Source organism: Pristiophorus japonicus, chromosome 2, assembly GCF_044704955.1.
Source record: "Pristiophorus japonicus isolate sPriJap1 chromosome 2, sPriJap1.hap1, whole genome shotgun sequence".
In the NCBI taxonomy this organism is placed as follows: domain Eukaryota; kingdom Metazoa; phylum Chordata; class Chondrichthyes; family Pristiophoridae; genus Pristiophorus; species Pristiophorus japonicus.
The window spans coordinates 211,563,900-211,590,719 of record NC_091978.1 but is presented as its reverse complement, the minus strand read 5'-3'; the positions used below and the strand labels follow the sequence as shown (position 1 = coordinate 211,590,719).

The 26,820-nt window shown below is 47.5% G+C and overlaps 1 protein-coding gene across 1 annotated transcript in view; it reads right to left on the bottom strand.

The window, feature by feature from the left end:
• prom1a (prominin 1a) overlaps positions 1 to 26,820 on the bottom strand; it is a 207,660-nt gene that overhangs the window by 74,132 nt on the left and 106,708 nt on the right. The window contains exons 11-15 of the mRNA XM_070861197.1: positions 26,412 to 26,571; positions 25,925 to 26,077; positions 25,641 to 25,764; positions 24,855 to 24,958; positions 19,632 to 19,713 (exon numbers count right to left, since the gene is read on the bottom strand). Coding sequence (XP_070717298.1) covers positions 19,632 to 19,713; positions 24,855 to 24,958; positions 25,641 to 25,764; positions 25,925 to 26,077; positions 26,412 to 26,571 — 623 coding nt within the window. The remainder of the gene's footprint in view (positions 1 to 19,631; positions 19,714 to 24,854; positions 24,959 to 25,640; positions 25,765 to 25,924; positions 26,078 to 26,411; positions 26,572 to 26,820) is intronic.

Genomic DNA, 26,820 nt, shown 5'->3' with positions numbered 1-26,820 from the left:
AGATCAGAACCTGGACGAGCCAGGACCCCTACTGTCCTTAGTAAAAAAACTGTATGCTTCACTGGAGCTGGTCCAGTGTCCCATTAGAAATGCAGGAAGAGATAAAGCCGTACCAGCGTTGCAAAGATTAATGTTTATGCAGGCAGACTGTCTTCAGTGGGGTAATCAGGTAGTGATACCCAAAAAGGGCAGGGGCACTTTCATCAGTGATCTCCACAGTACTCACCCAGGCATTGTAATGATGAAAGCGATAGCCAGATCCCACGTGTGGTGGCCCGGTATCGATGCGGACTTAGATTCCTGCGTGCTCAAATGTAACATGTGCACAGTTAAGCAATGCATCCAGGGAGGCGCCACTAAGTTTATGCTCTTGGCCCTCCACACCGTGGTCTAGAGTCCATGTCGACTATGCAGGCCTGTTCTTGGGTGAAATGTTCCTAGTGGTTATAGCTGCATACTCCAAATGGACTGAATGAGAGATAATGTAGGCAAGCATGTCCGCTTCCACCACTGAAAGCCTGCGGGCCATGTTTGCCATGCACGGCATGTCTGATGTCCTTGTGAGCGACAATGGGCCGCGTTTCACCAGTGCCGAGTTCAAAGAGTTCATGACCCGCAATGGGATCAAGCATGTTCTATCTGCCCTGTTCAAACCAGCATCCAATGGTCAGGCAGAGAGAGCAGTGCAAACAATTAAGCAGAGCTTGAAGAGGGTAACTGAAGGCTCACTGCAGACTCGCCTATCCCGAGTCCTGGTTAGTTACCGCACGAGACCCCACTCGCTCACTGGGATTCCACCCGCTCAATTGCTCATGAAAAGGGCACTTAAGACAAGGCTCTCGTTAGTCCACACTGATCTACACGAACAGATAGAGAGCAGGCGGCTTCAACAAAGTACATATCATGATAGCGTAAATGTGTCACGCGAAATTGAAATTGATGATCCTGTATTTGTGTTGATCTATGGACAAGGTCCCAAGTGGCTTCCCGGCACTGTCGTGGCCAAAGAGGGGATCAGGGTGTTTCGGGTCAAACTTTCAAATGGACTCATTCACTGGAAACACTTGGACCAAACCAAACTTAGATTCACGGACTATCCTGAGCAACCAACATTAGACCCTACCTTTTTTGACCCCCAACACACTAGTGGCAACCGACACAGCGGTCGACCACGAAGCAGAACCCATTGCCCGCAGCAGCCCAGCAGGACTCACCACACCAGGCAGCTCAGCAAGGCCAGCTGCACAGCAGCCCAATGAGGGCCCAACAAGCGACTCACTAAAACCAGCATTTGCACCGAGACGATCAACCAGGGAAAGAAAGGCCCCAGATCGACTCACCTTGTAAATAGTTACACTATTGACTTTTGGCGGGGGTGGGGGGTGGAAGTGTTATATATATATTCCTGTAAATACCTTGTTTAACCACCAGAGGGCTCATCCCCTGGAGTCCCAAGGGATGCCACAATCCCTTGGGAGCATCTGTACTTAAGGAGGTCTCACAGGCTGGAGTGGCACTCTGGAGACCTGAAATAAAAGACTAAGGTCACACCTTACTTTGAGCTCACAGTATCTGGTCAGACTCTTTATTCATACATAACAGAAACCATTTTCATCTACGCGCATTCCTAGATAAACCATCACACGCTGAATGAATGCACATTTTCTCCTCTTCAGCTTCAGATTATGGTCATTGAACCATCTGAATACTTCTAAGATTTCCAGGTTTTCCCTCTCTGTGCCAGTGTTATCAACACATCATCTTGATTGAACAAACAGTGATTCATTCCCTGTACGATCTGATCCATGGTAGCCTGAAATATCGTTGGTGAGGACTTGATCCCATAGGGCAACTTAGTGTATGAATTATAAACCTTTGTGTGTATTGACTGTCAGATACTGATTATCCTTGTCAATGTTGAGTTGAGCATAGGCATGGGAGAGATCCAGTTTTGTGAAGACTTTGGCTCCCGCCAGTTCTGCATTCAGGTCCTGTGATGTCGGTAAAGGGTACTGCTCATCAGCAACCGCTCGATTCAGGGTAATTTTATAATTCCCATAGAGCTGCACCGTTTTGTCTGCCTTCGGAACTACAACTAACTGGGTGACCCAGTCACTCCCATCAGTCTTCACTAAAACTACATTTTTCTTCAACTTATCAAGCTCTCGCTCAACCTGCAATTGTAATGCATATGGTACCGGCCTTGGTCTACAAAAAAAATAGGTTTGACATGCAACCTAATCCGAATATGTGCACTGTATCCATTGATGCCCTCGTATGAGTCCACAAACATGTTAGCATATTTCTTCAGCAGAGTATCTAGCCGAGACTTAACAATTGCTGTACTATAGACACTGTACCAATCCAAACAAAGCACTCTTGACCAATCTTTGCCCATAGTGTTGGCGGATTGACGTATTTTGCCGTACAGGTAATAATAGCTAACCTTGCTTATTGCCCCTGGTATTGTACTATACACTCAATTTGTCCAAGCGTCTGGAGTTTTTCCCCTAAATATGTTTTCAGCTCTGCTGAGCTCGCCTTTTTTAGTGGAATGCCCCTGAAATTCTTGGAATACACATCCTGACTGATTATTGAGCAATCAGCCGCTGTATCTATTGTCATATTAATCCATCGATTATTAATCAGTACTAATGTTCTGAAATCCTGACATAAGGAATGCACTGCCTTGCCCTTCACTTATACACCAAAACCTACACTGATTGGTTTCTACACATTGAAGTCTTTGATTATCCTTGGGCCTGTCCTTGGATTTACATGCAGCTGCAATGTGGCCCCTCACTTGCTGTCGGTCGTATCTTTCCCACTTGAACCAACTTTATTGTGCGGTATAGTTGCCATTACACCTATGACATCTATTCTCCTTGGTTTCATCCTCTTCTGCGTTTCTACAACTGTGAACTGCTACTACTGCCGGTAATGGGTGAAATGCCTCAATATTTTTCTCTGCCATCTCCATGGAGGTGGCTATATTGCAAGCTTTCTCAAAGGAAAGATCATCCATACCTAACAATTTTGATTGCATGCGTTCATCTGTTAGTCCACATACAAATTTAACTCAAAGAGACCTATCTAGGAATCCTCCAAAATTGCCGTGTAGAGATAATTTTCTTATAGCAATATATTCACTGATGGTTTCATCAGGTTTTTGGTTTCTCATTGCAAACTTAGAGCACTTTGCTATTTCTAATACCTGTAGATCAAAATGATTCTTCAATATTTGTAGTAAGTCAAAGAATGAAGCATCCTTAACCTTTCTTGGGGTTAATAAGTTCACTTAGATACCATAATTCTCTGCATCAATCATGACTGACAGAATAGCTTTCATCTTCTCCTGCACTGCTTGATTCCTTATTTATGAATTTGTCACATCTGCTGGGACTTCATTGATATCATTAGCTCTTTAAAAAAAAACATTTTCAATCTTTCACTGTCAGATTAGAATGATTACTTATTCTTGTCAAAGGCTCCCAAATTACTGACATAACTCGTTGTCACATCCATATTGCCTTCCTAGCTTAATAGCCATTATTCACTCTCAATAATCTTGAATTGTTTTTCAATGACTCTAAATGGCTTTCCACAAGCTCGTTTTGTCAGTTCAACACTGTTCAATACTAATAAAACAAATTGTACTACCAGACTCTCATTTGGGAATCATGCTGCCTCTCATCCACCTGTCACCTAAAACCGCAGTCGTGGAGGTACGGATTCCAGAGCAGCGGCTCCCAAAGGACAGCCGCCACTCCAGATGAGGAGAACTGCGCTTGGTGGTGACTTTATTCCAGACCCTGATGAGTTCCAGGTAAAAGACAGGCAGCCCCACCATGGATCTGGACGCCTCCCAGGTTTACAAACAGGAGCTGAGTGTCATAATTGAGGCAGTATTGCTGGCAGAAGAAATACGTCATCAGCACACACCATCTGGGAGGATGCTCAATGTACAGGTATCTCTGCAGGATCTGAAGGCGGAAAGTCGCAGTTTGGGTGCTTACGCACACCATCATCTGATCACTCTCCCTAAGCGGGAGACTCAGAACCACAGCAGAGATCCAGTGCTTCCTGTTGTCCCAGAAGAAGTCGAAGAGCTTCTTCTTTATCTTGGTGGCAAATGCAGGGGGAGGGGTCAAAGTGACCAACCGGTACCACAGCATAGCAGCCACCAGCTGGTTTATGACCCCTATTGGACAGCACTCGGAGCAGTCCTGTCCAGTGACCGAGGCGAGCGGTGACTTTGGCCTCCAGCTCTTGCCAGTTCGCAGGCCAGGCTTCCTCGGCTGGGCTAAGGTAGACTCCCAGATAGAGGAGATGGGTTGTACTCCAGCAAAAGACCTGAACTCCTCTAGCAAGGAGTCCACCCGCCACTGACCCACCAGGAATCCGGAACATTTCTCCCAGTTGATCCTGGCAGAGGATGCGGCCAAGTAAATCTTCTGGCACTCACGCATCCTCCGCAGGTCAAGGGAATCAGTGATCATGAGGAGCACGTCATCGGCGTAAGCCAAGAGGACGACCTCCACGCCCTGCTCTTGCGGAGCCAGTCCCGTCAACCTCTTTCGCAAGAGGCCAGGAAAGGCTCCACGTGTATGGTATATAACTGGCCTTACATGGGGCATTCCTGACATACCCTTCTCTCAAAGTGAGGTGGGGGCATCAAAGACCGTTAAACTTAGACACTCCACAGCAGCGTATAGAAGTTGGATCCGGGCGATGAAATGTGTCTTGAACCCGAAAACGCGCAGAGTACTGAAAAGATACTCGTGATCCATCCTGTTAAACACCTTCTCTTGGTCGAGGGAAAGGAAGGCGACGGATATTATCATGGATTGTCCCGCCCCGGACTGTGTAGGACTGGTCGGGGTGGATCATGTGGTGCCAAGGCGAGCAGACATCACCCTGGCAAAAACTTTATAATCAGTGATGAGGAGGGAGACCGGGTGCCAGTTCTTAAGTAGGCGGAGGTCGCCCTTCTTAGGCAGCAGGATGATGACATCTCCCTGGTCGGCAGACTTTCCCCCAGTCGTGCCCCCCCCCCCCCGCCCCACGCCCAGGATGTCCAAGAATGCCCCGCTGTGGAATTCCACGGTCAGCCCATCCAGCCCCTCGAGAGCTGGTCGAGGGCACTGCTCAGCTCTGCCAAGCTTAGCAGAGCATCCAGATTTTCGCCACCCACCGGGCCGACCTTCAGCAAGTCCGCCCACAAATTTCTGCGTGCTTCCTCACTGGACGGATCCAGAGAGAAAAGAGCCTCATAATATGATCTGGATCAGAGACCAGAGATCCTTTGTCGGCCAGCAGCGTCAAAAGCTGCTTACGGAACCCCCATCTTTTTCCAGCAAGTGGAAGGGTAAGCCGCGGTCCAGGTCCCGGAGGAACCGGATCTGCGACCTCACATACATGCCTCAGGATCCGATGAGCTGCAGGTCCATCAGTGTGCCCTTCTTCTCTTCGTACACCATCCGCAGGGCCAGGTCCTCAATGACTTGACCGAAACAGGACTCCAGGCCGAGCACCTCCTTTGCCAGGCGCCCAACCCCGGCCTCCCGCCGCTTGGTCGACCCCTTCGCGTACTCTTGACAGAATGGCCTCAAGGATGGAAAGCTCCCCCTGATTCCCTCTCGAGATGGCCCAGACCGACGGAATGAGTCATGGAACTGCTTGTCCTCCAGCAGCAGGTTGTTAAAATGCCAGTAGGCGGCAGCAGATGGGGGACCCCCTCTGCCACAGGCACCGGGGATGTATGGAGAAACCGGGGAGAAAACCATCTCCAGTTCCTTCAACCCACCCGGCACCAAGGTCAGAAACGTAGAGAGGGGGCCCTCACCCTCCGACTCAGCAGGCGGGGGTTCTTGGGAACATTTTTCTACCAGCTCAAGCAGATCTCGGGGAATGTCAATATGTGAATGGGCAGTCCCTGACTCGGCCTTGCCTGCCTCAGTCCCCAGGATGCTCGACCCTGCGGTGATTGTCAGTTTTGTATCTGGCGGCTGCGTGGCCCCCACAACGGGCAGGGTTTCTTCCCCATCCCCGGGAGGCCCTGGCTGGACAGCCTTGGCTGTCTCACCCTCCCAAAACACAAGTGATTCCTGCCTCCGACGCACATTGGGACTGCTGGTGGAGGACGCGGAACCCGCGCCAGGCACCAGCTCTTCCTGCACGGAGGGACATCGGGCCTCCGCTGCTTCCCTGGAGTGGTGCCTCTTTTTTTGTCCAGAGGGACACGGAGGTAAGGAGACCTCCATGTCTGCCGAGGCCTCTGTCTCCGCTCCCTCCTCCTCCTTTTATTCACCCTGCCCGAGCCCGACCGCAGGCAGCAAACTCTCCGCAGGAGTGGGTGTGGCCACGGGCTAGGGCACAGGATGTCTCACGCTCGCCTTTAAGATGGTGATCGGACCAAGCGCGGTAATGGGGCCATTTGGTTCAACGAGGGGACTCGCCTTGAGGCGTTTCGTTTTTTGCTGCACCTTCCTTCCGCTCAGACGTTCTCCCTCCCCTCCGCCGGAGGCCGTATTGACGTTGGTCCCCGACGTCGCCCCTGCATCTACTAACTGACGCGTGGATGGTAACAGGGGAGGAGGAGCGGCGGGGTTACCAGCTTCTGGCTGCTTTAGTTTTTTAACGGGCTTGAGGTGGAGCAGTTTTTGCAAACATGCCCCATCTCCTTACAGGCATGGCACCGCACACCATCCGACGTCCAGAAGACGCAGTAGGCTGTCCCCTCGTGGATTATGTTGAAGGCTCCCTCAGTGTCCTCCTCCCGCACCAACTAAATGAAAAGCTGGCGCCAGAAGGAGATGATGTGATGGAGGCTGGCCTCCCTGAAGCCGAGCGGGATTGGCATTATCCCCGACCTCACCTCTCCTAGTTGACGTAGGTAGGGGAGGAGGAGCTCACCAGGGACAAAGGGTGGGATGTTGGAGATAACAATCCCCTGCGCGGTGGCCTCGAAGGGATCCACCGGCAGGAAGGTCCCACCCACCATGAGCCTCTTATTTAGGGCTAGGGACACCGTCCGCTCCGCCCCCAGGAAGAACACAACCTTCCCATACATTTTGGAGGCAGCGACAACGTCCGAGAGGCCAACAACCCCAGCCATTGCCTTCACGCACTCCTATATGGTCATGGTGGGGTGAGTGTAGTCCTTGATCCCATTCTTTTTGGTGATAAGTCTGAATGGTGACGCTGTGGCTGCCACACGTGTGTATGTCTGTGTTGGCCCCGCCACTAGCGAAGATGGACTCGCCATTCTCAGGTCCCTTTTAGGGCCACACTCACCCTTAATTGGCCTTATTTTTGAGCAGAGGGAGCTCTTAATTGAGACACACCTCTCCCCTGCTTTTTAAACAATGGGGAGGGGCCTTTTCCCCTCTGCTCAGTAAGTTAATTAATTGGCTAGAAGAGGTGCTTCTCATCGAGTAGGAAAGAAAGAGAGGGAGAGAGGGAGGGGTGGGAAAGAGGGAGGCTGCAAGAGCAGGGTCGCCCCTCACGATGGTGAGTGGGTGCTCACAGGGGTGCACTCTCCGACGGAAAACAAAGTCTTTATTTTGATGGTCTTCTGGCGGGAGAAAAGATGTCTTCACCCGGGATGGCTGGAAACTACCTGGGCACAGACCTCCACCAGGTCTTAATAATGTTATTATTAAGGGGATTTGACCACCCAGGCAACTCCAGCTATCCCGGGCCAGGAAATAGGGAGAGGTGTTTTTAAGTGGTGTGTGGGGCCTAGTTATACACAAGGATCCCACACATTTGCACAGACCCCACAATGTTCCGGCCGCCGCCTTGTTCTTTTTTCCTTCCCCACCTACAAATACCCACTTGTTGATGTTGCAAATGGCTCTCCTTCCTGCCACACAGATTATGATGTCGTTGTTTTCTGCAGCTTGTTCTTTTCCCCTCTGAAACTCTGTAGCATTAGAATGGCATCTCTTGCTCTCCTCCTCGCTCCAAGCACCTCTGTGAATGTGCAGGCAGCTTTTCTTCCTCTTCTCAGGGTCTCAGAGCAGTTGCACCAGTTTATCCACCAGGCTCACAACCACCTGCCTCATTGTGGATCCCCCAAACCCAACTGGCTAGGGTTTTATTGAGTCTTGTGAACATCACATGACTGGCTAAGCCACTCATAACTCAACAGCTCTACAACTATTTTAAGTTGATCTGTAAATCAAGCGCCCCATGATTAAAGAGGGGCACTAAAATCGACACATTAAACAAATTAAACTTTGGACAGTTACTTAAATCAAATTAAAATTTGGTTGCCGGGGGTGATGATGCACTCCAGTCCCTCCGGCGCCCACCTCTCGCGGAAGGCCGCGTACGTACCGGTGGACACCACGTGCTCCATCTCCACGGACACCCTGGCTCGGATGTAACCGTGGAAGAGAGACAGGCAGTCGGGCTGAATGACCCCCTCGACTGTCCGCTGCCGGGACCAGTTGATGGCCACCTTGGCCATGCCCAAGAACAGTTCTACGAGGAGGCTTTCCGACCTGCCCCCTCCCCTCCGCACAGGGTGTCCAAAGATCAGGAGCTTGGGACTAAAGGGCAACCAGAATGAGGGGAGCAGCCCCTTCAAATAATGGAAGAGGGGCTGCAACCTCACACAATGTACATAAACATGGAACACTGACTCCTCCAGACCGCAGAAATTGCAGGCGGCTTGGGAGTCCGTGAACCGATTAAAAAACTTATTGCACAGGACTGCTCCTTGCAACGCCCTCCAGGCCAAGTTCTTAATAAAGGGAGCACTCCCGAGTAGAGAGCACTGCATTGCGGACCCACGCCTCCTCCGGACAGCAAGATGGTGCGCCATAGCGTGTCCAGACGGCAGACGAGGATGGCAAAGTGGAGGGTGTGCAAGAGCAGCCCGTACAGGAATCCCCTCCGCGTAGAACTAAAAGACATGGAGGGAAATTCCCGGAGGAGGCTCAAATTGTGAGGCCCCGGCTCCCGAAGGAGGTTTTGGGGATTGGGGCCGATGAAGAATTCTGTCCGGATGGGGGTCAGTTCGGACAGGATCGCCCCACGTTCATGAGCATCCTCGACACACCTAACGGAGTCAGGGCCCAGTGCTGTTTTTAGCGACACGATGGCATTGGCCACGCGCCGGACGTCGGTCCAGGATAGGTGCCGTGCCAGCTCCTCTGGCGCCATCCAGCCCTCTCCTCCACCATCGAACTGGTCCCTGACCCTGGTCACCTTGCCAAACACAGCCCTCTCGTCCATCTGCCGCCTAAAACCGCGGCTGTGGAGGTACGGATTCCTGAGCGGTGGCTTCCGAAGGACAACTGCCAATCCAAGTGGGGAGAATTGCGCTTGGTGGAGACTCTGTTTCAGACCCTGATGAGTTCCTGGTAAAAGACAAGCAGCCCCCGCATGGTGGTCCTGACACCCTCCAGGTTCACAAACAGGAGCTGCGTGTCATAATTGAGCCAGTACGGCTGGCGGAAGAAATACGTTGCCAGTGCACACCATCTAGGAGGGTGCTCAACGTACAGGTATCTCTTCAGGGTCTGAAGATGGAAAGTCGCAGCCTGGGTGTTCATGCACACCAACGCCTGACCGCCCTCCCTAAGTGGGAGACTCAGAACTGCAGCAGAGACCCAGTGCTTCCTGTTGTTCCAAAAGAAGTAGACCAGTTACTTCTGTATCTTGCTGACAAACGCAGGGGGAGGGGTCAAAGTGACCAACCGGTACCACAGCATAACAGCCACCAACTGGTTTATGACTGGCACTCCACCCCTGTAGGACAGCACTCGGAGCAGTCCTGTCCAGTGCCCTAGGCGAGCGGCAACTTTGGCCTCCAGCTCTTGCCAGTTCACTGGCCAGGCTTCCTCGTCAGGGCTAAGGTAGACTCCCAGATAGAGGAGATGGGTCGTGCTCCAGGCAAAAGGCCTGAACTCCTCCGGCAGGGAGTCCACCCGCCACTGACCAACCAGGAGTCCGTAACATTTCTCCCAGTTGATCCTGGCGGAGGATGCGGCCGAGGAAATCATCTGGCACTCATGCATCCTCTGCAGGTCAATGGGATCGTCGACCATGAGGAGCACGTCATCGGCATAAGCTGAGAGGACGACCTCCATGCCCAGCCCTTGTGGAGCCAGTGCCATCAACCTCTTCCGCAAGAGGCGCAGGAAAGGCTCCACGCATATGACATATAACTGGCCGGACATGAGGCATCCCTAACGCACCCCTCTCCCAAAGCGAAGGGGCGCCATCAAAGACCTGTTAATCTTAATCAGACACTCCGCGGCGGCGTACAAAAGTCGGATCCAGGCGATGAAATGCATCCCGAACCCGAAAGTGCACAGAATCCCGAAAAGATACTCGTGATCCACCCTGTCGAATGTTGTCTTCTGGTCTAGGAAAGGAAGGCAACCGACAGACCAGCCCTCTGGGAATGGTGGACCAGGTCCCAGACCAGATCCCGCACCAGATGGATGTTAACGTGAATTGTCCGGGCCAGGACTGTGTAGAACTGGTCGGGGTGGATCATGTGGTCCAACACGGTGTCAAGGCAAGCAGACATGGCACTGGTAAAAAATTTGTAATCCGTGCTGAGGAGGGAGACCGGGCGCCAGTTCTTAAGTAGGCGAAGATCGCCCTTCTTAGGCAGCAGGACGATGACTGCCCTGCACCAAGAGAGGGGTATCTCCTCCGGTCGCCAGACTTTCCCCCAGGACCCACTTGTAGTCGCCCCCCCAGGATGTCCCAGAATGCCCTGTTGGACTCCATGGTCAGCCCGTCTAGCCCTGAGGACTTAGCCCTCGAGAGCTGGTAGAGGGCACCAGTCAGCTCCGCCAAGGCTAGCGGAGTCTTCATCAGTGTTAGGGGAAAATTAAGTAAAGTTAGATTGTAGACGAGCAAGGTTGATAGCAGTGAAAAGTGTAAGTGCTGCTGGACACGATGGAATACCGCTGAACTCATTATCCTGAAAGTAGAATGCTCCTGTTTCGTAAGCCTATTCCTTGATAACAACAACAAACCAGGTGCAAAGGCAGATTCACTAATATTTCCTAAAAGATTTGTGGCTGAGTTCGTAGAACTCTCCAGAAGATAGTATCTAGCACATGTCCTAGTACAAACCAGCTTATTGTAGTAAAGCCAGACAACTGATTGGGGTGGAGACAGTAATCATAGAAAAAACAAACTGCAAGGTTAGCTAGGAGTCACAGAGTGGTACGAGATAACAGAAGACAATGATTGAGACACCCCAGCTTTGTTTGTCAAACATAGTCATGGACAAGATAGTCACACAAGACAAATAGGTCTGGGAAGGAGTTCATAGAAATTGCATAACCGTAAAAATGATGTAGCACGTGACTAATCAGACAAGATGATGTAACAAAATTGTATGCACCAATTAAATTGTTGTAGTTGTATGCACCAATTAAATTGTTGCAGGTAGGCGAGGACTTGTGACGTGTTGGGGAAACAACCAATGAAAAACTTCCTTGCGTAGCTTCATGATTTTGTATGTATTTTGACTGTATAAAAACAGCAGCCCTGAGGCTGCTCGAAGAGAATGGTTGGGGAAGCACCCAGTTGTGGAACTGGTGTGAGCCATGTCTCCCTTGATCGAGCGAGATTAAACAACTCCTCTATATACAGACCTGTGTTGAGTGTCTTTGTTATACTCCACCACAGGCAGGTCCACCCACAAAACTCTGCGCGCTTCCTCGCTGAACGGATCTGGCGTAATAGTCTCGGGCCCGGTTACTGATGACCTCCGGATCAGAGACCAGAGATCCGTCGTCGGCCAGCAGCGTCAAGAACTGCTTACGGGGACCCCGTCTTTTTTCCAGCGAGTAGAAGGGGAGCCACCGTCCAGATCCCTGAGGAACCGAATGCACGACTCACGAACGCGCCTCAGGACCAGACAAGCTGCAGGTCCTTCAGCGCGCCCTCCTTCTCTTCATACACCGTCCGCAGGGCCGGGTCTTCGACAACTTCACCGAGACGGAACTCCAGGTCGAGCACCTCCTTCTCCAGGCACCCCATCCTGACCTCCCTCCTCTTAGTCGACCCCTTCGTGTACTCTTGACAGAAGAGATGGACGTGCCCACATCCCACCGTAACCTCAAGGAGGGGAAGCCCCCCTGCTTCCTTCTCCAGTCGGACAAGAACCGACTGAACGAATCCTGGAACCGCTCGTCTTCCAGCAGCATGTTGTTAAAATTCCAGTACGCAGATCCCACCCGCACGCAGAGCAAAGCAAGCTCCGCCCACAACAGGTGGTGGTCCGAGCATGGCGTCGGAACGCAGGAGATGTATGCCCGGGATATGTACAGGCGGTCGATTCTGGACCATCCTCTTCCAGGCCTCACCCAAGTAAAGGCGCTGGAGTCGAAGGACCCGACCAGGTCCCTCAACTTCTCCATCGCCGTCATGTTCTATGGGGCACCGGAGCGGTCCTTTGCCTTGAGGGTGCAGTTAAAATCCTCCTCCCGAGGACAAAGCAGTCGCCGACGTCGATGGAGCCTAGAAGAGTGGACACTTTTTCGAAGCAGCGCACTTGCTGCGGTCCGGGCTGGGGGGCGTACACGTTCACTAAATGGAGCGGCACATCCTCCAGGCGAACCGTGACATGGAGCAAGCGGCCTGACACAGGCTCCTTGATCCCCAAAATATCTGGCTAAAAATGTCGGGCCAGCAAGATAGCCACCCCACAAGAAGTGGCACTGAGGTGGCTCATGCGGACCTCTCATTCCATTCCAGGAGCCACGTGGCCTCATCTCCCGGAACGGTGTGGGTTTATTGCAGGAAGCACACCGCATATTTCCCCTCCTGTAGGAGCGAAAAATTATTAAATCTACGTCGTGCCTCTCTGCTGCCGTTGATGTTGGAGCTGGCTATGGTTATCTTCATGACAAGAGCATAGTGCAACCTCTATTAATCTGTAATCTACTGTTGGGAGGGAGCGGAGTTATGCAATGACCTCCACTCCCTCAGCAACCCAGTGAGGAACATTCTTAAGCAGGCGCAGCTCAAGATTACCTTTTTTTTGGGAAGGCCCTGTCTGTGCCCATGGTTTTGATGATGGCACGGACAGACCTGATGAGCAGCGCTGGCTCGGACCATTTGTCCAGGGCCAGCTGGGATTTATTGCGGCGACCCTGGTATTCCGCCAAAAAATCCCGGAGTTCCTTGGCAGGAATGAGAGGGGCCTCGGCGGCTGGCATGAGGAGAGTTGGTAATTGGGATTAGACTGGATGACCTTTGTTGGACGGCGCAGATATAAATGGTAGGTACTGCAGGGAATAGAATACAGCCAGCATCATCACCTGGACGAGTTTCGATCGCCTGGATGGATCGGAGAGGAATTTTCCCAGATTTTTTCTCCCTAAATTGGCCTGGGTTTTTATCTGTTTTTTGCCTCTCCCAGGAGATCACATGGCTCCGGTTGGGGTGGAGTGTTGAATGTTTCAGTATAAGGGATGTCGCAGTTGTGTGAGGTGGACTGGTTGGGCTGGGTGCTCTCTGCCTTTCAGTCATTGTTCATAGGTTTATATGTAACCTTTAGGGCTGCTGACCAAGGGCTGCTGGCGCGGACACGATGAGCCAAAATGGACTTCTTCTGCGCTGTAAATTTCTATGTTTCTATCGGTTATGTATGTTAACTGAATTTTACCTGCCACCGGAGGGAACGACTGTCGGACACTGGCAGACACGTGCAAGCCGTGTATATAATGTTGGCAGCCATGTTGAATCCTCACCGAGAATAAATAAACTGGAGTAAGGTCATGCCTGAACTAGCTCACCGTACTTAGCCTCGTGGAGTTATTCGATACTTAACAATTGGCGACGAGTAAAAAAATACGAACATCCACGCAATTTTGGAGAGACGTGTGGAAGGGGAAGACTGGGAAGATTTCATTGATCGCCTCGACCAACATTTCGTAGCCAACGGATTGGAAGGAACCGATAATGCAATTAAGCGCAGGGCAGTTCTCCTCACCGTTTGTGGGACAAACATTTATGGCCTTATCAAGAATTTACTCTCACCAACTCGACCAACGGATACGACTTACGATGAATTGTGTACGCTGGTTCGGAACCACCTTAAACCGAAGGAAAGCATTACCATGCGAGGTATCATTTCTATACGCACAATCGCTCCGAGGGCCAGGTCGTGGCAGAATTTGAGACATCTCGCTGGGCCATGCAACTTCGGAGCTGCGTTGGAAGAAATGCTGCGGGACTCTAAGGCAAAAAGACCCAAACTGAGCCCAATCAATGCGAAGCTGCGTACCTACACCAAAGAGCTCAAAGAGTCATTGGCAGTAAAGGTATCGTATGATAGAGCTGTGCATGATATGGACTCAGGCTAAAATGCTCCATGCGTTTTCATGGCAACAGAAGTCGAATTCCTCGGGAGAAAGATTGCAGCACACGGCATCAGGCCTACGGACTCGAAGACAGAGGCCATCAAGAATGCATCCAGACCCCAGAGTGTGCGGAACTGTGTTCGTTCCTGGGTCTTCTCAACTGTTTCGGTAACTTTCTACCTAATTTGAGCACATTGCTAGAGCCCTTGCACACGTTGCTGAGAAAGGATAATGACTGGGTTTGGGGCAAATCTCAAGACAGAGCCTTTCAGAAGGCCAGAAACCTGCTATGTTCCAATAAATTACTGGTACACTATGACCCATATAAACGGTTAGTGCTGGCCTGCGACGCCTCATCATATGGGGTCGGTTGTGTGCTCCAGCAAGCCTATGCATCGGGCAAACTCCAATCAGTTGCATTCGCATCCAGAAGTCTATCTAAGGCTGAAGGAGCCTATAGTGTGGTAGAGAGAGGCTTTAGCATGCATATATGGGGTTAGGAAAATGCACCAATATCTGTTTGGGCTTCGTTTTGAGCTTGAAACAGACCACAAGCCGCTCAATTTCATTGTTTTCTGAGAGCAAAGGTATAAACACCAATGCCTCGTCCCGCATCCAAAGATGGGCACTAACATTATCCGCTTATGTCCACAGACCAGGCACTGAAAACTGTGCTGATGCACTTAGCCTGTTACCATTTCCCACAACCAGAGTAGAAATGCCACAGCCCGCAGACTTGCTGCTGGTCATGGATGCCTTCAAGAGCCAAGGGTCACCCATCACAGCTCACCAAATTAGGACCTGGACCAGCCAGGATCCTGTATGGTCAAGCGTAAAAAGGTGTGTCCTAAATGGAAATTGGTCTGCCAGTCCCAGGGAAATGCAGGATGAAATTAAGCCTTATAGCCGCCGCAAAGATGAATTGTCTATTCAGTCTGATTGTCTGTTATGGGGTAATTGTGTTGTTATGCCAAAAAAAAGCAGGGAAACTTTTGTGCGAGATTTACACAGTACCCACCCAGGCATTGTCATGATGAAGGCCATTGCCAGGTCTCTCGTTTGGTGGCCCAGCATTGACTCAGACTTGGAGTCATGCTTGCATCAGTGCAACACTTGCATGCAACTGAGTAACGCACCTGTGGAGGCTCTGCTGAGTGTGTGGTCACGGCCATCCAAACCGTGGTCAAGGATTCTCAGCAAAATGTTTTTAGTGGTAGTGGACGCTTACTCCAAGTGGATTGAATGCGTAATCATGTCATCCAGCTTGTCCACAGTCACTACTGAAAACCTCTGGGCCATGTTCGCCATCCATGGCCTGCCCGAAGTTCTTATCAGCAACAACGGACTGTGTTTCACCAGTTCGGAGGTCCACGAGTTTATGACCTGTAATGGCATCAAGCATGTCAGGTCTGCCCCGTTCAAACCCACGTCTAATGGTCAAGTGGAGCGGGCTGTCAAAACCATTAAGCAGAGCCTAAAACGCATGACTCACGGCTCCCTACAGACCCGCTTGTCCCGCATTCTGCTCAGTTACCGGACGAGACCCCACTCACTCACCGGGGTCCTTCCTGCCGAGTTGTTAATGGAGAGGCCTCAAAACCAGGCTCTCACTTGTACACCTGGATCGCAATGATCATGTCGAAACCAGAAGGCAACGGCAGCAATGGTACCACGATTGCGCAGCCGTATCACGTGACATTGCTGTTCCTGACCCTGTGTTTGTCCTGAGTTATGGTCCTGGTCCAAAGTAGATTGCTGGCACGGTTTTGGCCAAGGAGGGGAACAGGGTGTTTGTAATCAAACTGTTAAATGGCCAAACGTGCAAGAGGCACATCGACCAAACCAAACTGCGATTCACAGACAACCCAGAACAAATTGAAGATGACATCATCGACCAACCAACACACATCCAACCATCAGTTGACCCTTGTGTCATTCACGAAGAAGAACCTACCATCCCCGAAAGTCCTGGCAGAGAGACTGTTCCGCAATTAGCAATCTTGTTGCGTGAGGACCCTTGTGGAAGAGTGACCATAATATGGTAGAATTCTTCATTAAGATGGAGAGTGACACAGTTAATTCAGAGACTAGGGTCCTGAATTTAAAGAAAGGTAACTTCGATGGTATGAGACGTGAATTGGCTAGTATAGACTGGCAAATGATACTTAAAGGGTTGAAGGTGGATAGGCAATGGCAGACATTTAAAGATCATACGAATGAACTTCAACAATTGTACATCCCTGTCTGGCGTAAAAATAAAATGGGGAAGGTGGCTCAACCGTGACTTACAAGAGAAATTAAGGAAAGTGTTAAATCCAAGGAAGAGGTATATAAATTGGTCAAAAAAGCAGCAAACCTGGGAATGGAAGAAATTTAGAATTCAGCAGAGGAGGACAAAGGTTTTAATTAGGAGGGGGAAAATAGAATATAAGCTTGCAGGGAACATAAAAACTGACTGCAAAAGCTTCTACAGATACATGAAGAGAAAAAGATTAGTGAAAACAAATGTAGGTCCCTTGCAGTCAGAATCAGGTAAATTTATAATGGGGAACAAAGAAATGGCAGAGCAATTGAACAAATACTTTGGTTCTGTCTTCATAAGGAAGACACAAATAACCTTCCGGAAATTCTAGGGGACTGAGGGTCTAGCGAGAAGGAGGAACTAAAGGAAATCCTTATTAGTCAGCAAATTGTGTTCGGGAAATTGATGGGATTGAAGGCCAATAAATCCCCAGGGCCTGATAGTCTGCATCCCAGAGTACTTAAGGAAGTGACCCGAGAAATAGTGGATGCATTGTTGGTAATTTTCCAACATTCTATAGACTCTGGATCAGTTCCTATGGACTGGAGGGTAGCTAATGTAATCCCACTTTTTAAAAAAGGAGGGAAAGAAAAAAACACGGAATTATAGACCGGTCAGCCTGACATCGGTGGTGTGGAAAATGTTGGAATCAATTATTAAAGATGTAATAGCAGTGCATTTGGAAAGCAGTGACAGGATCGGTCCAAGTCAGCATGGATTTATGAAGGGGAAATCATGCTTGACAAATCTTCTAGAATTTTTTTAAGGATGTAACTAGTAGAGTGAACAAGGGGGAGCCAGTGCATGTGGTATATTTAGACTTTCAAAAGGCTTTTGACAAGGTCCCAGACAAGAGATAAGTGTGCAAAATTAAAGCACAAGGTATTGGGAGTAATGTATTGACGTGGATAGAGAACTGGTTGGCAGACAGGAAGCAAAGAGTAGGAATAAACGGGTCCTTTTCTGAATGGCAGGCAGTGACTAGTGGAGTACCGCAAGGTTCAGTGCTGGAACCCCAGCTATTTACAATGTACATTAATGATTTAAATGAAGGAGTTGAATGTAATATCTCCAAGTTTGCAGATGACACTAAGCTGGGTGACTGTGTGAACTGTGATGAGGATGCTAAGAGGCTGCAGGGTGACTTGGACAGATTAGGTGCATGGCCAAATAAATGGCAAATGCGGTATAATGTAGATAAATGTGAGATTATCCACTTCGGTGGTAAAAACAGGAAGGCAGATTATTATCTGAATGATGATAGATTAGTAAAAAGGGGAGGTGTAACGAGACCTGGGTGTCATGGTACATCAGTCATTGAAAGTTGGCATGCAGGTACAGCAGGCAGTGAAGGCGGCAAATGGCATGTTGGCCTTCACAGCGAGAAGATTTGAGTATAGGAGCAGGGAGGTCTTACTGCAGTTGTACAGGGCCTTGGTGAAGCCACATCTTGAATATTGTGTACAGTTTTGGTCCCCTAATCTGATGAAGGACATTCTTGCCATTGAGGGAGTGCAGCAAAGGTTCACCAGACTGATGCCCAGATGACAGAACTGACATATGAAGAAAGACTGAATCGACTAGGCTTATATTCAATGGAATTTAGAAGAATGAGAGGGGATCTCATAGAAACATATAAAATTCTGACAGGATTGGACAGGTTAGATGCAGGAAGAATATTCCCGATGTTGGGGAAGTCCAGAACCAGGGGTCACAGTCTAAGGATAAGGGGTAAGCCATTTAGGACCGAGATGAGGAAAAATTTCTTCACTCAGAGTTGTGAGCATGTGGAATTCTCTGCCACAGAAAGTTGTTGAGGCCAGTTTGTTAGATATATTTAAAAGGGAGTTAGATGTGGCCCTTACGGCTAAAGGGATCAAGGGGGTATGGAAAGAAAGCAGGAATGGGGTACTGAAGTGCATGATCAGCCATGATCATATTAAATGGTGGTGCAGGCTCGAAGGGCCGAATCACCTACTCCTGCACCTATTTTCTATGTTTTTATGTCTGTATGATCCTACTAACTCACCCAAGCTTGGGTTCGAACTGAGAAGATCAACCAGGGAGCGGAAGGCCCCGGACTGTCTCAACTTGTAAATACAACCTCTACCAAGGACTTTGGGGGGGGAATGATGTTATGTATGTTAACTGGGTTGTACCTGCCACTGGAGGGCGCGACTGTCGGAGTCCTAATGGTCACTGGCAGACACGTGCAAGCCGCATATATGATGTCGGCAGCCATGTTGAATCCTCACTTTGAGAATAAATAAACTGGAGCAAGGTCATGCCTGAACTAGCTCACCGTACTTAGCCTCGTGGAGTTATTCGATACTTAACACGATCATTGAAACGTTTGCAGCACTGTACCCAGGTCCTCCTGACCACATCTCTGCTGGTGACCTCCTCTCCAATCTGAACCAGGCCGTCTTGGTCTCCTGGGGAGATTTCTTCCGCTCATCGGAAGGGAAGAGGATCTCCCTTCATGCTGTGACTCCCTCCACAAGTATATGGAGGGAGTCATCGGAGATCCTGGGTGCAGTCATTGTCAATGTTTGCAGCACTCTAATGCTGTTGTGCACTGACAGCACTATGTTTGATTGTACTTCAAATGCAATGTGGCCATGCTCCTTTTAAGGAAACCAACTGAAAACGTATCATGAATGACGTCAACGGACGTGCTCCATCTCATTGGGCCGGGTAACGTGCTGGGTGGGCTTGATAGGCCCTATTAAGGCAAGTTCATTTTCAACAGAGGGATGGAACTAGCAGCGGGGTCGCGTCCTACTATGGACACCGGCCACACTAGACTCGCCCAGGTAGGCAAAATTACAGCCAAGGTTTTGATGCCTTTATCTCTACAAACAGAATGCTCATCATCTCTTTTCAACATCTTGAAATGTAATTTGAAGAATGCATTGCTAAAGAAAGTAAACATCTTTATACTATTTTTCCCCAGAGATAACACCAATGTTTTTACTTACTGCACTCAAATTTGCATCATCAATGTTGAATAAATTTTGTAGCTGGAAAGCTGAATATAATCCTTCATTTTTGCGGCATTTGCTGTATAAAATTAAAAAAAACGTTGATTTAGTGCTCACACCCCAAGTGCTATTTTTATATACAATGCACAAAAATGTCTCGAGTGATTTGGGCAAGTCATCACTGAAGGTGCATGTTGTTGTTCCTGATCATCTCCACTATGCCATCCTATTAAGAGCGCTAAATTAATATATCAACTTTCGTGTCATACAAACTTGAATGAATAAAAAAGCTCAAATTAAAAAAAACATATGGGATAGAGCTCCTCAATAGTGCCCCTTCTAAAATAGCCCCTTATTTGAAACATAGTAAATGTACCAATATAGCCCTTGGGTGCAATTAGTAAGTAATGCTACAGATAAACAGTTACATTTGGCACAAAAGTGTCTATTTTCCCTCATGGGAACATAAGAAATAGGAGCAGGAGTAGGCCATTTGGCCCCTTGAGCCTGCTCCACCATTTAATAAGATCATGGCTGATCTGATAATGGACTCAGCTCCACTTCCCTGCTTGCTCCCCATAACCCTTTATTCCCTTATCGCTCAAAAATCTGTCCATCTTCGCCTTAAATATATTCAATGACCCAGCCTCCACAGATCTCTGGGGTAGAGAATTCTATCGATTTACAACCCTCAGAAGAAATTCCTCCTCATCTCAGCTTTAAATAAGCAGCCCCTTATTCTGAGACTATGTCCCCTAATTTTAGTTTCCCCTATGAGTAGAAATATCCTCTCTGCATCCACCTTGTTTAGCCCCCTCATTATCTTGTATGTTTCAATAAGATCACCTCTCATTCTTCTGAACTCCAATGAGTATAGGTCCAAGCTACTCACCCTATCTTCATAAGTCAACCCCCTCATCTCCGGAATCAACCTAGTGAACCTTCTCTGAACAGCCTCCAATGAAAGTATATCCTTCCTTAAATACAGAGACCAAAACTGTATGCAGTGCTCTAGGTGTGACCTCACCAATACCCTGTACAATTGTAGCAGGACTTCTCTGCTTTTATACTCGATCCCCCTTGCAATAAAGGCCAACATTCCATTTGCCTTCCTGATTACTTGCTGTAACTGCATACTAACTTGTTGTGTTTCATGCACAAGGACCCCCAGGTCCCTCTGTACTGCAGCACTTTGCAATTTTTCTCTATTTAAATTATAAATTGCTTTTCTATTTTTTCTGTCAAAGTAGATAACCTCTCAGTTTCCCACATTATACTCCATCTGCCAAAGTTTTGCCCACTCACTATATCCTATTGCAGATTTTGTGTGTCCTCCTCACAATTTGCTTTCCCACCCATCTTTGTATCATCAACAAACTTGGCTACATTACACTCGGTTCCTTCATCCAAGTCATTAATATAGATTGTAAATAGTTGAGGCCCCAGCACCGATCCCTGCGGCACCCCACTAGTTACTGTTTGCCAACCGGAAAATGACCCATTTATCCCAACTCTCTGTTTTCTGTTAGTTAGCCAATCCTCTATCCATGCTAATATATTATGCCCTACCCCGCCAACTTTTATCTTGTGCAGTAACCTTTTATGTAGCATCTTATCGAATGCCTTCTGGAAATCCAAATACATCACATCCACTGGTTCCCCCTTATTCACCCTGCTTGTTACATCCTCAAAGAACTCCAGCAAATTTATCAAACATGATTTCCCTTTCATAAAACCATGCTGACTCTGCTTGATTGAATTATGCTTTTCCAAATTTCCTGCTACTGCTTCCTTAATAATGGAGTCCAGCATTTTCCCAACGACAAATGTTCGGCTGACTGGTCTATAATTTCCTGCTTTCTGTCTACCTCAATTTTTTTTTAAAATAGGGGCGTTACATTTGCGGTTTTCCAATCCGCTGGGACCGCCCCAAAATCCAAGGAATTTTGTAGATTACAACCAATGCATCCACTATCTCTGAAGCCACTTCTTTTAAGACCCTAGGATCTAAGCCATCAGGTCCAGGGGCCTTGTCCACCTTTAGTCCCATTATTTTATTGAGTTCAACTTCTTTAGTGATAGTGATTGTGTTAAGTTCCTCCCTCCTTATAGCCCCTTGATTATCCAATATTGGGATGTTTTTAGTGTCTTCTAACGTGAAGACTGATACAAAATATTTATTCAACGTCTCTGCCATTTCCCTATTCCCCATTATTAGTTCCCCTGTCTCATCCTCTAGGGGACCAACATTTACTTTAGCCACTCTTTTCCTTTTTATGTACCTGTAGAAACTCTTACCATCTGTTTTTATATTTCGTGCTAGTTTACTTTCATTATCTATCTTCCCCCTCTATTGTTTTTTTAAAGTCGTTCTGTTCTGGCTTTTAAAAGTTTCCCAATCCTCTGGCCTTGCACTCGTCTTGGCCACATTGTATGCCCTTGTTTTCAATTCGATACCATCACTTATTTCCTTAGTTAGCCACAGATAGTTATTCCTTCTCTTACAATCTTTCCTTTTCATTCGAATATATTTTGTTGCGAGTTACGAAATATCTCCTTAAATGTCTGCCACTGCTCATCAACCGTCCCATACTTTAATCTATTTTGCCAGTCCACTTTAGCCAACTTTGCCTTCATACCTTTGTAGTCTCCTTTATTTAAGCTTGGGACACTGGCTTGAGATCCAACTTTCTCACCCTCCAACTGAATTTGAAATTCAACCGTGTTATGGTCACTCATTTCTAGAGGATCCTTTACTAATCATTTGTTAATCCTGTCTCATTATACAGTATCAGGTCTAAGATAGCCTGCTCCCTGGTTGGTTCCGCAATGTACTGTTCAAGGAAACTATCCCAGATACACTATATGAACTCTTCCTCAAGGCTATCCTGGCCAATTTGCTTTGTCCAATCAATATGAAGGTTAAAATCGTCCATTATTGCTGTTCGTTTTTCACAAGCCTCCGTTATTTCTTGATTTATACTCCGTCCAACAATATAGCTACTGTTCGGAGGCCTATAGACTACGCCCACCAGTGACTTTTTCCCTTTATTATTCCTTATCTCCACCCAAACTGATTCAACATCTTGATCTTCTGAGCCTATAGTTTCTCACTAATGCACTGATCTCATCCTTTATTAACAGAGCTATCCCACCTCCTTTTCGTTTCTGTCTGTCCTTCCGAATTGTCAAATATATTGTACATTGACTTTTTTTATTTCCAAGATAAAGTCATCCAACAACACCAACAACTTTCACTTATTAACACCTTCAACGTAAAAATACGTTCCAAGATGCTTCACATCATCAAATGCTGTGAAGCTGATGATAGGAACCTGGAAAAGTTGAAGTACCACAAGAAGGTATTGGAGAAAACGTTAAGTTTTCTTCACATAGGAGTCTTGGTGTCTGTCTGTGCCAAAGGCACTATTAATGGCTTTATCGGCACTTTGATGTGAAGTTTCCTGGTTTCATAATCCTGGGGTGACAAAGGGAGGCACAGTCAATAGTTTCAGAGACGCCCAAACCTGGTTTGAGTGGGTGTGTGAAAAAAATCAGAGTTCCACTTTTGGGGCCCAAGTTTTCACATGATAAAAAACGGGCGGCCCTCTGAGCTGGGCGCCCGTTTTTCGCGCCTAAAACGGCGGCGGAAAAAAAATGAGCGATTCTGGAGCGCTTTGCAGCTCCTTGTCTGCTTGGCGCGGCGCCCAGGGGGGCGGAGCCTACACTCGCGCCGATGTTGTAAGTGGGAGGGGGCGGGTACTATTTAAATTAGTTTTTTTCCTGCCGGCAACGCTGCACGTGCGCGTTGGAGCATTCGCGCATGCTCAGTGTGAAAAAAACATTGGCACGCGGCCATTTTTGTAGTTCTTTGTAGCCGTTTAGTTTTTGAACATTTTTTAATAAAAGTACATTGCGATCAGCACAGAGGCTTCTTGTAGCAGTGAGAAGGGTGCAGGAAGCCTCAAAGTTGAGCCATTTCCCGACGACCTCCCCCTTTTGCCGTCGGGAAATGGCTCCTCAATTTCTGAGGCTTCCTGCAGCCTTCTCTCTTTCCCGCCAGCCGTCTGGAACGGCTCCATTCCCTTCCCCCCCCCCCCACCCCCCGCGTTCGGTCAGCTCCCTCCCTCAACCCCCCCCGCGTTCGGTAGGCTCCCTCCCTGGCTCCCTTCCCTCCCCCCCGTGTTCGGTTGGCTCCCTTCCCTATTCCCCCCGCGTTCGGTCGGCTCCCTTCCCTATCCCTGCCCCCCTCCCCCCCCCCCCCACCCGCGTTCGGTAGGCTCCCTCCCTCCCGCGTTCAGTCGGCTCCCTCTCTACCGCGTTCGGTCGGCTCCCTTCCCTCCCTCCCCTCCCGCGTTCGTCGGCTCCCTTCCCTCCCCCCACCCCACCCTCCCCCGCGTTCGGTCGGCTCCCTCCTCCCCCCCACCCGCGTTCGGTCGGCTCCCTCGTTTTGTGAGGCTTGCTGCACCATTCTTCCTGGCTGAAGCACTTTCACACAGGTAGGAAGATGGTTTATTTAATCTTTTCTTTGCTTATAAATGTTTATTCAGGTTGGATTTATTTGTATAATATTTGTAGAAGTATAAATAAGGATTGATTGTAGAATTTAATGAGTTCCCTTCCCCCCTCCTCCCCCCCCCCACCTCGTTCTGGACGCCTGATTTGTAACCTGCGCCTGATTTTTTAATGTGTAGAACAGGTTTTTTCAGTTCTACAAAAATCTTCACTTGCTCCATTCTACTTTAGTTTGGAGTACGTTTTCACTGTGGAAACTTTCAAATCAGGCATCAGTGGCCGGACACGCCCCCTTTTGAAGAAAAAATTCTGTTCCAAAGTAGAACTGTTCTAACTGACTAGAACTGCAGAAAAAAAAATGTGGAGAATTGCGAATTCTAAGATAGTCCGTTCTCCACCAGTTGCTCCTAAAAATCAGGCGCAAATCATGTGGAAACTTGGGCCCATTGTCACTGTTCAATGATCTTTACATATGTAGGCACTGCACAAAGACAGGATTGGGAATGGCTGTTATACCCCCCGTTATTGAAGAGCCTGCCACACACTGTCCAGGCTCACACGTGAAGAACAGTCATTTGGCAAACCTGGATCCCTACCCCAGCACAAGTCACCACCTTTGAGACGATGGCAAGTAGAAAAATGGGAGCAAAGTATTTTTTCCCAGAAACAAGAATTAAAATATAGCACTGGACTTTAGTGTCTGACCTGTATACACTCTGAAAAGTGAGGTTCATGTTGTGCTCGGAAAGCAGAAAACCAGAAAGGAAATGTTTCCACTGTGAGTTCAACAAAGAGGGAGCATCCAGAACCTTAAGAGTACAAAGGTTAACAGATTTAGTGGACAAATACTATACTACACAGCTACAGAAACATTGATTTTCTAGACATCTCATGTAATTTGTATCTTTTAGTTAGGTATTGTTATTTACCATTGAAAATACAAGGATTAAAATTTTCAAACTGCTTTTTAGAAATATAAACCTAAACATTGAAAATAAAATGGAAATACTACTGCTGCTGATACAAAAATAGTCTTTTCAAATAAAATTCCATGTTTCATTGAGATTTTCAGCAATCTGCATTATGAATATTGTAAAATGTAAAATTTCAGAATGGCTCAATAAGAGATTTTCAAGGTTACAGAAGTCAATGTCAGTAAAATTTTAACAAACAACAGTTGTCAAAGCTCCAACCATGTCATGTTTGACATCCAGCCACACAAGGACATATTAGGACAGCTGACCAAAAGCTTGGGCAAAGAGGCAGTTTTTAAGGAGAGTCTTAAAGGAGGAGAAGTTTAGGGAGGGAATTCCAGAGCTTAAGGACTAAGCAGCTGAAAGCACAGCCACCAATGGTGGAGCAGAGAAATTTTAAGGTTCAAATGTTCTAACAGAAGGGCAAACATTTGGCCAAAATTAAACACCAAAAATGAAGACTGCAATGAAACGAAAATCCGTGTTTAAGGTTTACAACAAAGCTCTTCTACTTTACCTTAAATAAATTGTTGTCTTTTAAAGACTGACAAGCAAGTTTTTCTACATTCCCTCCTGCAATGAAGGTGGCCAAAACTACCAGCATCAAAAGCCAGGAGAAGATGAAGCTGACCCCAACTCCACTGAAAGAAATGAGAGTTAGATTTTAAAAGGTTTATAAAATGTCAATGAATATTGAAGTAAACATGTTTTTTCCCGCAAAAGTTACATATTTCATACATTTGTCGATCTATGGGACTGCAGTAGTTTAAATATTTTGCTGGAATATTGATAAATTCTTACGCTAAAAGAAGGTTGCCTCCTGTATTAGATACACAGCCTCTTGTGGTTGGCGAAGCATGCTCATCAAATCCACAGGATCCACAAAGCAAACCAAGATAGTTGAAAGCAAGGATAAGTACCACTGAACAGCAGAGTGCAACACCGCCAAGCCATCTATAAAAGGACACACTTTGAAATCAATTCTATTTTTAATAGTTGCAGAAATAGGCTTTCATATCAGATGCTTAAAACTCAACAAAATGGAAGTCAAGCCATTAAAACTTGCACAGTAAGTAAATTTAAGGCACACTCTCCTACATTATTTTGCTTTATTTGAAACCTTGTGAATCCATAACAATAATTATGATGCACTTGATTCTCTCTGAGAAACAGATACATTTGGAAACATATAAGCTAGGTTTAAATTATGAAAATAATGTTAAATATTTTGCAAACAATTATTTTTAAGCTTTTTTAAAAAAAAGTCAAAGCTTGAGAGAAAGCCTACCTGTAGAAATCATACTTTTCCAAATATGGAAGATACTCGAGAAAATATCTCTCACCGGTATTGATATATGTAGTAGTAGTACTGATTATATCATCAATAACAGAGTTCTTACTCAAACTTGAAATGATCTCTCCAGCTTCATCAAACATACGCTTTGCATCTGAAACAAAGGACAAGTAATACAAACCTGCACAGCTACACATGCACACTGCATTAACTGTGTCAATTCTATCAGTAAACTGCTGACTGAGACAGATGGAACAGGCTCATGAAAATGCACTATGCACCATGGTATGGAGAGCATATCCTTTTATCGCCATATACATATATACACTTACTAAAACACAACTGCAAAAGTGTACGGTAGACTCAAGCTAATACATTATTTAACAACACAATGAGACAATGT